Source organism: Lithobates pipiens, unplaced genomic scaffold (assembly GCF_037356315.1).
Source record: "Lithobates pipiens isolate NorthernLeopardFrog02 unplaced genomic scaffold, aLitPip1_a1.2 Scaffold_28, whole genome shotgun sequence".
NCBI lineage: Eukaryota > Metazoa > Chordata > Amphibia > Anura > Ranidae > Lithobates > Lithobates pipiens.
Genome location: NW_027507789.1, coordinates 229,968,453 through 229,981,142, shown reverse-complemented (window position 1 = coordinate 229,981,142; position 12,690 = coordinate 229,968,453). Strand labels below are relative to the sequence as shown.

At 62.8% G+C, this 12,690-nt stretch overlaps 1 protein-coding gene across 2 annotated transcripts in view; it reads right to left on the bottom strand.

Moving 5' to 3' along the window:
* The window catches only part of ATAD5 (ATPase family AAA domain containing 5), a gene marked incomplete at its 3' end in the record, with an annotated part of 33,325 nt that extends 22,329 nt beyond the window's left edge, over positions 1-10,996 (bottom strand). The window contains 3 exon segments of one of the 2 annotated variants that reach the window (XM_077460674.1): positions 1,542-1,623; positions 2,050-3,683; positions 10,754-10,996. In XM_077460674.1, coding sequence (XP_077316800.1) covers positions 1,542-1,623; positions 2,050-3,683; positions 10,754-10,855 — 1,818 coding nt within the window. 2 annotated transcript variants of the gene reach the window in all.
* Positions 10,997-12,690: the final 1,694 nt, after the last annotated feature.

Genomic DNA, 12,690 nt, shown 5'->3' with positions numbered 1-12,690 from the left:
GCAGAGATCCACAGCTCAGGGGGGAGAATCTGTCCACAGGACAACTATTAGTCGTCTCTCCACAAATCTGCCCTTTATGGAAGAGTGACAAGAAGAAAGACATTGGAGAAAGAAAGTCATAAGAAGTCCTGTTTGTAGTTTGTGAGAAGCCATGTGGGGGAGGGGGCAGCAAACATGTGGAAGAAGGTGATCTGGTCAGAGGAGACCAAAATTCTACTTTATGGCCTAAAAGCAAAACGCTATGTGTGGGGAAAACTAACACTGCCCATCCCCCTGAACACTCCATCCCCACCGTGAGACATGGTGGTGGCAGCATCATGTGGTGGGGATGGTTTTCTTCAGCAGGGACAGGGAAGCTGGTCAGTGTTAATGGGAAGATGGATGGAGACAAATACAGGACAATCTTAAGGCCCGTACACACGGTCGGACTTTTTGACAACAAACATGCAAATTAGCTGTTTTGGAGCAACATCCGACTGTGTGTACGCTCCATCGGACAAACTTTTTCTGTTTTCATCGGACTTTTGTTGGCTCTGCGAACGGACAAACTTTTTGACAACAGAAGTCCGATGGAGCAAAGTCCTACCGTGTGTACGCAAAAGCATCGGACTTTTGTACAAGGTACAAACACGCATGCTCAGAACCATTGCAAACGATCAGACTACAATACAGAAGTTGACCAAAGGTGGCGCTGGAGTCATTGAACGTCCTCTTTTGAAGCGGCGTCAGTACGTTGTGACGTCATTACGTTCGTGTTTGTTGTCAAAAAGTCCGACCGTGTGTATGCAATACAAACTTGTGGACAACACACTTTGTACAAAAGTCCACGGAAAAGTTTGTACAAGTCCGACCGTGTGTATGGGGCTTTAGAAGAAAACTCTGGGAAAGACTTGAGACCGGGGCGGAGGTTCCCCTTCCAGCAGGACAACGACCCGAAACATCCAGCCAGAGCTACAATGGAATGGTTTACATCAAAGCATATTCATGTGTTAGAATGGCCCAGTCACAGTCCAGACCTAAATCCCATTGAGAATCTGTGGCAAGACTTGAAAATTGCTGATCACAGACGCTCTCCATCCAATCTGACAGAGCTTGAGATATTTTACAAAGAAGAAGAATGGGCAGAAATGTCCTCTCTAGATGGGCAAAGCTGGTAGAGACACCCCCAAAAAGACTTGTAGAGAAAGGGGGTTCTACAAAGTATTGACTCCGGGGGGCGCCATACAAATGCCCCTCCCCCACACTTTTCACAGATTTATTTGTATCATTTATCATTTTCCTTCCACTTCACAATTATGTGACACTTACGTTTTTGGTTGTAACATGACAAAATATGTGAAAAATTTGGAGGAGTCACCATTGGTGTCGTCACCTCCACACACTCTCCCTGGATGCCAGATGAGGAGGAGACTTCTAAATACCACGACCTGGCGGGTACAGCGGGCCACATACCGAGAAGAGGAAATGTGGGGTTTTCATACTCTATGATTTTCAGTATCGGTGGAGGAGGACTTGACATTTGTAGTGTGAGAGTCACTCACCTTTTTGCGGCCCGGTGTGAAGGACTCATCAGAGACACTCCGCCCTCCGCTGATTCTCCGAGTAATGCGAGTAAACCTCATCCTTCCAGGGAGAAATAAATAAATAGAGGAAAGGTAATGAACACACTGCGCCCAGTCATCTGCCCCCCACAACTGCGCCCAGTCCGAACCCCCCACCCCCACGACAGCTGCGCCCAGTACCCCCCCCCAATGGCAGCTATGCCCAGTCCCCCTGGCAGCTGTGCCCAGAACCCCCCCATGGCAGCTATGCCCAGCCCTCCCCCCAGCAGCTGCGCCCAGTCTCCCTAGGGATTTGGCTTACCTGCCGCCCATGGAGGAAGGAAAGAAAATGAATTAATCTATGGCCTTCCTTAGATTGAAATCTATCCAGTCCCTGCTGAACCAACATTCATTCTACCCGTGTGGCTGGCTTTACCCCGAGCCTCTTCTGACCAGTCTGAGGACCCCCCCCTCCCCCTCCCCCAGCGTACACACAGACAAGGTTTACCTGATGGGGGACTCGATGTCGGAGGGGACAGTCAGCACTTCGGATTTGTAGAGGTCACTGTTCTGGAGAGGGGTCTTCTCTTTAGGGGTTGACATTAGTACGGGAATCTCCGCGGTAGTCCGTGGCGGTGAGCTGGTGTCAGATCTCTGCCTCCGCAGACTCCTGCGTGGAAGGGGACTCGGCTGTGTGGACTCCGGGACCTCGGGGGACGGAGGTTTGGGCTTGGCTCTCCTCTCATTAATAGTGGCAGTTTTCCCCGGATCTGCATTTCTGTCTTTCTTTAGCGGGCGCTTTACTTTGGGAGCCTTCACCGGTTCCTCCAGCTCATCTCCACCCAGGTTGTCCTCCTTGTTTTCCGGCTCCTCTCCGTCTTCCTGACTGTTGTGGTGATCGGCCCCCTCCGCCATGTTTGCACTCGGGTCCTTCTTCCTCCCGGCGCACTTCTTCCCTGCGTTCTTCGGGGTCTCCCCGGCCTGTCGGAAAGCTTTCATGAACTGCTGTCTTTCGGCAGCGGTGGACCTTGGTTTTGCGGGTTCCATCGTCTCCACGTCAATGACGGCCAGTTCCAGATCCTCTTCTTCTATCACCACGTTGGATCTTCTCTTCTGGACCACGTGGTCCTCGTTTGTACTTCTAGCGGCCGCCCGACCACCGCCTTTCCTTTCCGCTCCTCCGGGTTTCTTCTTGCGGAATATGGAGGCGATCCTCGTCGGCGAGCGCGAATCTAGCAGCGGAGGGGACAGGTGGACTTGTGCCTGGATGGTGACGGTTTTGGGGGAAGGTTGCCGGGCGGGCTCGTTCGGTAAATCCGAGGGGGATGCGGAATCTGTAGACTCCTTCTCCGCCTGGCTCTTTAGGAACTCTTCAAAGGATATGGTGAGAAGACCTGTGGAGGTGTTGTTGGCGTGGACCTCCAGGCTGGAATCAGTCACCGAACTCGGACTGTCCGACAGAACATTACTGCAGGGTGGCTGCAGATCCGCCGCCGCCTCGCCTGCTGGTTGGAGCGGGTCTACGGGAGGTTCATTTGGGGTCACATGCTTTCTTTTGAGGCTTCTCGCTCTCAGCCCGGTTCTGCTCGCCCGCTGAATAGGCTTTGTAGGTGCCGGCCCATCGTCCTCCTCCAGATCTTCTGCCTTGCTACATATCTCTGCCAGTAAAGCCGCCGTATCACTACCCATAAACCCGGTATGCCCGCAGAACTCCGCCGGAGGAGGACCATCCTCACCATCAGACTCATCCTTGGCACCCACCTCGCTGAGCCTCCTGATCAATCGAGTCCTTTTAGTTTGCTTTGTAATCCTCGCGGAAGCTCTGCCCGACGTGCTGCGCGGTGTCACAGGAAGCTGCCCATTTTTATTGGGTTCGGAGCTGCGGGGGCCTAGGCTGCGGGGACCAGGGCTGCAGGAGGTGGGGCTGCGGGGGCCTAGGCTGCGGGGACCAGGGCTCCGGGGGCCGGGGCTGCGGGGACCCTCCTTCTCCACTACCACTGGAGAGCTGCGAATGAAATAGTCGGCGATGTTGCTGGACCTCGGCGAGGACAGCGCCCTCTCTATGCCCCTGGAGATGGGGGAGAAGTAGTTCTTGATGGTTTTGCTGGGAGGCTCCTCCTCCTTCCGCAGTCTCTTACACGGCTGTAAAAGAGAATGAGAAAGATAAGATGTGCAGGGAGCCCCAAAACATCGCTGTGTGGGTGTTCTGCCTCCCCTCCCCCCCACCCCCCCACCGACCCGTCTGTGTGCCCATCTATAGTGCTGTGAGAACTCCCAATCAGTGAATATTGATTGGTGTGTGAAAGTTATAGAGTCTCCATATGATGGGATGTAGATACTATCGCTGATCAGAGACTTATAATGGGGACTTTGATAAGTGCGGCGGACAATCTGACACTAACACAGTGATCAATGCGAGGAGAGCGGGTAAGTGACAATCCACACAGGAGACATCTACACTGCATTATCAGTGCAGCACATCAGTAGGGCTGGGAAAAAAAAATATCGATTTTAATCTTGAATCAAGTTGCGAGTTCAAATTGATAAAGATTTAAAGAAAATCTATTTCCCCCCCCTTCAGAATTTCTGTAGCAGGGGGCGTGTCCGGAACGGCACGTGACACGGGGAGCAGCCCGCACTACGGCGCCCCCACCAACAGCGCCCGCACTACGGCGCCCCCACCAACAGCGCCCGCACTACGGCGCCCCCACCAACAGCGCCCGCACTACGGCGCCCCCACCAACAGCGCCCGCACTACGGCGCCCCCACCAACAGCGCCCGCACTACGGCGTCCCCACCAACAGCGCCCGCACTACGGCGCCCCCACCAACAGCGCCCGCACTACGGCGCCCCCACCAACAGCGCCCGCACTACGGCGCCCCCACCAACAGCGCCCGCACTACGGCGCCCCCACCAACAGCGCCCGCACTACGGCGCCCCCACCAACAGCGCCCGCACTACGGCGCCCCCACCAACAGCGCCCGCACTACGGCGCCCCCACCAACAGCGCCCGCACTACGGCGTCCCCACCAACAGCGCCCGCACTACGGCGTCCCCACCAACAGCGCCCGCACTACGGCGTCCCCACCAACAGCGCCCGCACTACGGCGTCCCCACCAACAGCGCCCGCACTACGGCGTCCCCACCAACAGCGCCCGCACTACGGCGTCCCCACCAACAGCGCCCGCACTACGGCGCCCCCACCAACAGCGCCCGCACTACGGCGCCCCCACCAACAGCGCCCGCACTACGGCGCCCCCACCAACAGCGCCCGCACTACGGCGCCCCCACCAACAGCGCCCGCACTACGGCGTCCCCACCAACAGCGCCCGCACTACGGCGTCCCCACCAACAGCGCCCGCACTACGGCGTCCCCACCAACAGCGCCCGCACTACGGCGCCCACAGCAACAGCGCCCGCACTACGGCGTCCCCACCAACAGCGCCCGCACTACGGCGTCCCCACCAACAGCGCCCGCACTACGGCGCCCCCACCAACAGCGCCCGCACTACGGCGTCCCCACCAACAGCGCCCGCACTACGGCGTCCCCACCAACAGCGCCCGCACTACGGCGTCCCCACCAACAGCGCCCGCACTACGGCGCCCCCACCAACAGCGCCCGCACTACGGCGCCCCCACCAACAGCGCCCGCACTACGGCGCCCCCACCAACAGCGCCCGCACTACGGCGCCCCCACCAACAGCGCCCGCACTACGGCGCCCCCACCAACAGCGCCCGCACTACGGCGCCCCCACCAACAGCGCCCGCACTACGGCGCCCCCACCAACAGCGCCCGCACTACGGCGTCCCCACCAACAGCGCCCGCACTACGGTACCCTCACTACGGTGCCCCAGCAACAGCGCCCGCACTACGGTGCCCCAGCAACAGCGCCCGCACTACGGCGCCCCAGCAACAGCGCCCGCACTACGGCGTCCCCACCAACAGCGCCCGCACTACGGCGCCCCCACCAACAGCGCCCGCACTACGGCGTCCCCACCAACAGCGCCCGCACTACGGCGTCCCCACCAACAGCGCCCGCACTACGGCGTCCCCACCAACAGCGCCCGCACTACGGCGTCCCCACCAACAGCGCCCGCACTACGGCGTCCCCACCAACAGCGCCCGCACTACGGCGTCCCCACCAACAGCGCCCGCACTACGGTACCCTCACTACGGTGCCCCAGCAACAGCGCCCGCACTACGGCGTCCCCACCAACAGCGCCCGCACTACGGCGTCCCCACCAACAGCGCCCGCACTACGGCGTCCCCACCAACAGCGCCCGCACTACGGCGTCCCCACCAACAGCGCCCGCACTACGGCGTCCCCACCAACAGCGCCCGCACTACGGCGTCCCCACCAACAGCGCCCGCACTACGGCGTCCCCACCAACAGCGCCCGCACTACGGCGTCCCCACCAACAGCGCCCGCACTACGGCGCCCCCACCAACAGCGCCCGCACTACGGCGCCCCCACCAACAGCGCCCGCACTACGGCGCCCCCACCAACAGCGCCCGCACTACGGCGCCCCCACCAACAGCGCCCGCACTACGGCGCCCCCACCAACAGCGCCCGCACTACGGCGCCCCCACCAACAGCGCCCGCACTACGGCGCCCCCACCAACAGCGCCCGCACTACGGCGCCCCCACCAACAGCGCCCGCACTACGGCGCCCCCACCAACAGCGCCCGCACTACGGCGTCCCCACCAACAGCGCCCGCACTACGGTACCCTCACTACGGTACCCTCACTACGGTGCCCCAGCAACAGCGCCCGCACTACGGTGCCCCAGCAACAGCGCCCGCACTACGGCGCCCCAGCAACAGCGCCCGCACTACGGCGTCCCCACCAACAGCGCCCGCACTACGGCGCCCCCACCAACAGCGCCCGCACTACGGCGTCCCCACCAACAGCGCCCGCACTACGGCGTCCCCACCAACAGCGCCCGCACTACGGCGTCCCCACCAACAGCGCCCGCACTACGGCGTCCCCACCAACAGCGCCCGCACTACGGTACCCTCACTACGGTGCCCCAGCAACAGCGCCCGCACTACGGTGCCCCAGCAACAGCGCCCGCACTACGGCGCCCCAGCAACAGCGCCCGCACTACGGCGTCCCCACCAACAGCGCCCGCACTACGGCGTCCCCACCAACAGCGCCCGCACTACGGCGTCCCCACCAACAGCGCCCGCACTACGGCGTCCCCACCAACAGCGCCCGCACTACGGCGTCCCCACCAACAGCGCCCGCACTACGGCGTCCCCACCAACAGCGCCCGCACTACGGCGTCCCCACCAACAGCGCCCGCACTACGGTACCCTCACTACGGTGCCCCAGCAACAGCGCCCGCACTACGGCGTCCCCACCAACAGCGCCCGCACTACGGCGCCCCCACCAACAGCGCCCGCACTACGGCGCCCCCACCAACAGCGCCCGCACTACGGCGCCCCCACCAACAGCGCCCGCACTACGGCGCCCCCACCAACAGCGCCCGCACTACGGCGCCCCCACCAACAGCGCCCGCACTACGGCGCCCCCACCAACAGCGCCCGCACTACGGCGCCCCCACCAACAGCGCCCGCACTACGGCGTCCCCACCAACAGCGCCCGCACTACGGCGTCCCCACCAACAGCGCCCGCACTACGGCGTCCCCACCAACAGCGCCCGCACTACGGCGCCCCCACCAACAGCGCCCGCACTACGGCGCCCCCACCAACAGCGCCCGCACTACGGCGCCCCCACCAACAGCGCCCGCACTACGGCGCCCCCACCAACAGCGCCCGCACTACGGCGCCCCCACCAACAGCGCCCGCACTACGGCGCCCCCACCAACAGCGCCCGCACTACGGCGCCCCCACCAACAGCGCCCGCACTACGGCGCCCCCACCAACAGCGCCCGCACTACGGCGTCCCCACCAACAGCGCCCGCACTACGGTACCCTCACTACGGTGCCCCAGCAACAGCGCCCGCACTACGGTGCCCCAGCAACAGCGCCCGCACTACGGCGCCCCAGCAACAGCGCCCGCACTACGGCGTCCCCACCAACAGCGCCCGCACTACGGCGCCCCCACCAACAGCGCCCGCACTACGGCGTCCCCACCAACAGCGCCCGCACTACGGCGTCCCCACCAACAGCGCCCGCACTACGGCGTCCCCACCAACAGCGCCCGCACTACGGCGTCCCCACCAACAGCGCCCGCACTACGGCGTCCCCACCAACAGCGCCCGCACTACGGCGTCCCCACCAACAGCGCCCGCACTACGGTACCCTCACTACGGTGCCCCAGCAACAGCGCCCGCACTACGGCGCCCCAGCAACAGCGCCCGCACTACGGCGTCCCCACCAACAGCGCCCGCACTACGGCGTCCCCACCAACAGCGCCCGCACTACGGCGTCCCCACCAACAGCGCCCGCACTACGGCGTCCCCACCAACAGCGCCCGCACTACGGCGTCCCCACCAACAGCGCCCGCACTACGGCGTCCCCACCAACAGCGCCCGCACTACGGCGTCCCCACCAACAGCGCCCGCACTACGGCGTCCCCACCAACAGCGCCCGCACTACGGCGTCCCCACCAACAGCGCCCGCACTACGGCGTCCCCACCAACAGCGCCCGCACTACGGCGTCCCCACCAACAGCGCCCGCACTACGGCGTCCCCACCAACAGCGCCCGCACTACGGCGTCCCCACCAACAGCGCCCGCACTACGGCGTCCCCACCAACAGCGCCCGCACTACGGCGCCCCCACCAACAGCGCCCGCACTACGGCGCCCCCACCAACAGCGCCCGCACTACGGCGCCCCCACCAACAGCGCCCGCACTACGGCGCCCCCACCAACAGCGCCCGCACTACGGCGCCCCCACCAACAGCGCCCGCACTACGGCGCCCCCACCAACAGCGCCCGCACTACGGCGCCCCCACCAACAGCGCCCGCACTACGGCGCCCCCACCAACAGCGCCCGCACTACGGCGCCCCCACCAACAGCGCCCGCACTACGGCGTCCCCACCAACAGCGCCCGCACTACGGTACCCTCACTACGGTACCCTCACTACGGTGCCCCAGCAACAGCGCCCGCACTACGGTGCCCCAGCAACAGCGCCCGCACTACGGCGCCCCAGCAACAGCGCCCGCACTACGGCGTCCCCACCAACAGCGCCCGCACTACGGCGCCCCCACCAACAGCGCCCGCACTACGGCGTCCCCACCAACAGCGCCCGCACTACGGCGTCCCCACCAACAGCGCCCGCACTACGGCGTCCCCACCAACAGCGCCCGCACTACGGCGTCCCCACCAACAGCGCCCGCACTACGGTACCCTCACTACGGTGCCCCAGCAACAGCGCCCGCACTACGGTGCCCCAGCAACAGCGCCCGCACTACGGCGCCCCAGCAACAGCGCCCGCACTACGGCGTCCCCACCAACAGCGCCCGCACTACGGCGTCCCCACCAACAGCGCCCGCACTACGGCGTCCCCACCAACAGCGCCCGCACTACGGCGTCCCCACCAACAGCGCCCGCACTACGGCGTCCCCACCAACAGCGCCCGCACTACGGCGTCCCCACCAACAGCGCCCGCACTACGGTACCCTCACTACGGTGCCCCAGCAACAGCGCCCGCACTACGGCGTCCCCACCAACAGCGCCCGCACTACGGCGCCCCCACCAACAGCGCCCGCACTACGGCGCCCCCACCAACAGCGCCCGCACTACGGCGCCCCCACCAACAGCGCCCGCACTACGGCGTCCCCACCAACAGCGCCCGCACTACGGCGCCCCCACCAACAGCGCCCGCACTACGGCGCCCCCACCAACAGCGCCCGCACTACGGCGCCCCCACCAACAGCGCCCGCACTACGGCGTCCCCACCAACAGCGCCCGCACTACGGCGTCCCCACCAACAGCGCCCGCACTACGGTACCCTCACTACGGTGCCCCAGCAACAGCGCCCGCACTACAGTACCCTCACTACGGTGCCCCAGCAACAGCGCCCGCACTACGGCGCCCCCACCAACAGCGCCCGCACTACGGTGCCCCCACCAACAGCGCCCGCACTACAGTACCCTCACTACGGTGCCCCAGCAACAGCGCCCGCACTACGGCGTCCCCACCAACAGCGCCCGCACTACGGCGTCCCCACCAACAGCGCCCGCACTACGGCGTCCCCACCAACAGCGCCCGCACTACGGCGTCCCCACCAACAGCGCCCGCACTACGGCGTCCCCACCAACAGCGCCCGCACTACGGTACCCTCACTACGGTGCCCCAGCAACAGCGCCCGCACTACGGTACCCTCACTACGGTGCCCCAGCAACAGCGCCCGCACTACGGCGCCCCCACCAACAGCGCCCGCACTACGGCGTCCCCACCAACAGCGCCCGCACTACGGCGTCCCCACCAACAGCGCCCGCACTACGGTACCCTCACTACGGTGCCCCAGCAACAGCGCCCGCACTACAGTACCCTCACTACGGTGCCCCAGCAACAGCGCCCGCACTACGGCGTCCCCACCAACAGCGCCCGCACTACGGTGCCCCAGCAACAGCGCCCGCACTACGGTGCCCCAGCAACAGCGCCCGCACTACGGCGTCCCCACCAACAGCGCCCGCACAACGGCGCCCCCCACCAACAGCGCCCGCACTACGGTGCCCCAGCAACAGCGCCCGCACTACGGCGTCCCCACCAACAGCGCCCGCACTACGGCGCCCCCACCAACAGCGCCCGCACTACGGCGTCCCCACCAACAGCGCCCGCACTACGGCGTCCCCACCAACAGCGCCCGCACTACGGTACCCTCACTACGGTGCCCCAGCAACAGCGCCCGCACTACAGTACCCTCACTACGGTGCCCCAGCAACAGCGCCCGCACTACGGCGTCCCCACCAACAGCGCCCGCACTACGGTGCCCCAGCAACAGCGCCCGCACTACGGTGCCCCAGCAACAGCGCCCGCACTACGGCGTCCCCACCAACAGCGCCCGCACAACGGCGCCCCCCACCAACAGCGCCCGCACTACGGTGCCGTGGGGGGGGGGGGGGGGGGGGAGTCTGTATACAGTATATATATATATATATCAGTGTGGGGGAGGTGGAAGTCCGGCGGTGTCCCCATCCCTAGGAATGGAGAGGGGGTGACACGGGCCGGAAGTGGTGTAGGGGGAGGGGTGATGTGGAGAGCCCCTCCCCCTGTATACAGTATATATACATACGGGTCCGGTGAAGTCCTCGCTCGCGGCAGACATGACGGTCCCGGCGGCGGACATCTCTCCTCTCATCCCGCCTCTTCTCTCCGGACAAATCTCCCGCCTCATCCCCCGTCACCTGACCCGCCGTCCCGCACTCCCATTGGTCGCCTCTCAAACCCGCTGCTTCCTCATTGGCTGCCGCCTGTCTGCGGAAAAAGGCGCCAAAAACGCTCCGTCCTGTCATCAGAATCCGGGTCACCCGACTGTACAGCGAGGGGCGGGGCCATGGTTGTCTCCGCCCTCCGGGGGGAGAGCGTCACCCGACTGTACAGAGAGAGGGCGGGACCAATCAATGTTATGTTATATTATGATTACTGTAGGCGGAGTCTTACTGATAGGGGAGGTATTATGATGACTGTGGGCGGAGTGTAACTGATAGGGGCGGTATTATGATTATTGTGGGCGGAGTCACACTCATAGACAGACATGACCCCACACTGGACAGTCTCCTGCCATCAGATGAGGGTCATGTTGGGGGCGTGTCCTCCCTCATTATCTTGCACTTTTGTGAGCATTTTTCTTCTCAAATGCAATCATTAAAGAATAAAGAATAAATAAGTTAACCCCTAACAAAAAAAGTAATACATATAAATATTAAGCACATACAATAAATGAACCTCAAATCCCCCCCCCCCCCAAAAAGAAAGCAAAATTAAATAAATGAACCCCAAACACTAACAAAAAATAATAAGTAAAAACACAAATAATAAATAAATGATCCCCATCTCCTTTCCTGACAATAAATAATTAATAATAAATACATTTTATCCAGGCTCCGCCCCCTAATCTACATGCAGGGCACCGCCCCCTAATCTACATGCAGGGCACCGCCCCCTAATCTACATGCAGGGCACCGCCCCCTAATCTACATGCAGGGCACTGCCCCCCTAATCCATAGTTGCCAACATTGTAAACAAAAAATTCGGGACACTTTTTTTGGCAGTGGGCAGAGTCGTGGTATAATTAGGGGGCGGGACATGCGTTTATAGGTGTGGCATAGAAAAAGGTAAAAATGTGGTGTGGTTTACGTAAAATAGTGGGCGTGGCTCAAAGGGGTGTGGTTAGAGTCTGAGATGAATGGGGGATGGAGAGAGGGAAGGGGGGGAGAGGGAAAGGAGGGACAGCAGCCCCTGATCCTACACCACAATAGCAATATGTGTTTTCCAGAGTCTGACAATCAGCAGATAAAGATACTCCAAATACCTGGTGTTGGCACTTCAATCATCCCGGCGCCATGATTGTTATGGTGTCAGGATGATTGAAGCGCATTATTTCTATTATTACATTGTAATATAAAATGAAATCATTTAACTCACCATAATGCAGAATCAGTGAGAGCCCTGAGCGCGTCACTAGCCACGCTGCCTGCCACCAGATGCCATCAGGTGTCCCAAGTGGAGCCCCGCCTTACATCAGGTGCCCCCAGCAGAGGTACCTTCCTCACATCTGTGTCCATCAGCGGAGCCCCTCCTTACATCTGGTGCCCCTCTGACATCCACAGACCACCCCCCACATACTCCACAGACCGGCCCCCACATCTCCAGACTGGCCCCCGACATACCACTGGCCCACGACATCCACAGACTGGCCCCCGACATACCACTGGCCCCCACGTTCACAGACTGGCCCCCGACATACCACTGGCCCCCACATTCACAGACTGGCCCCCCACATTCACAGACTGGCCCCCCACATTCACATACCATGACTGTCACTGGCCCCCGACATACCACTAGCCCCCACATTCACATACCATGACTGTCTGTCACTGGCCCCCGACATCCGACTGGCCCCCGACCCGACATCCACATTGTAGACTGACTGGCCCCCAACATGTTGCCGCGCGCAGATGACTGTGGCGCCGCCCACCGCCCTTTACACTCTGACTGACACAAACAGTA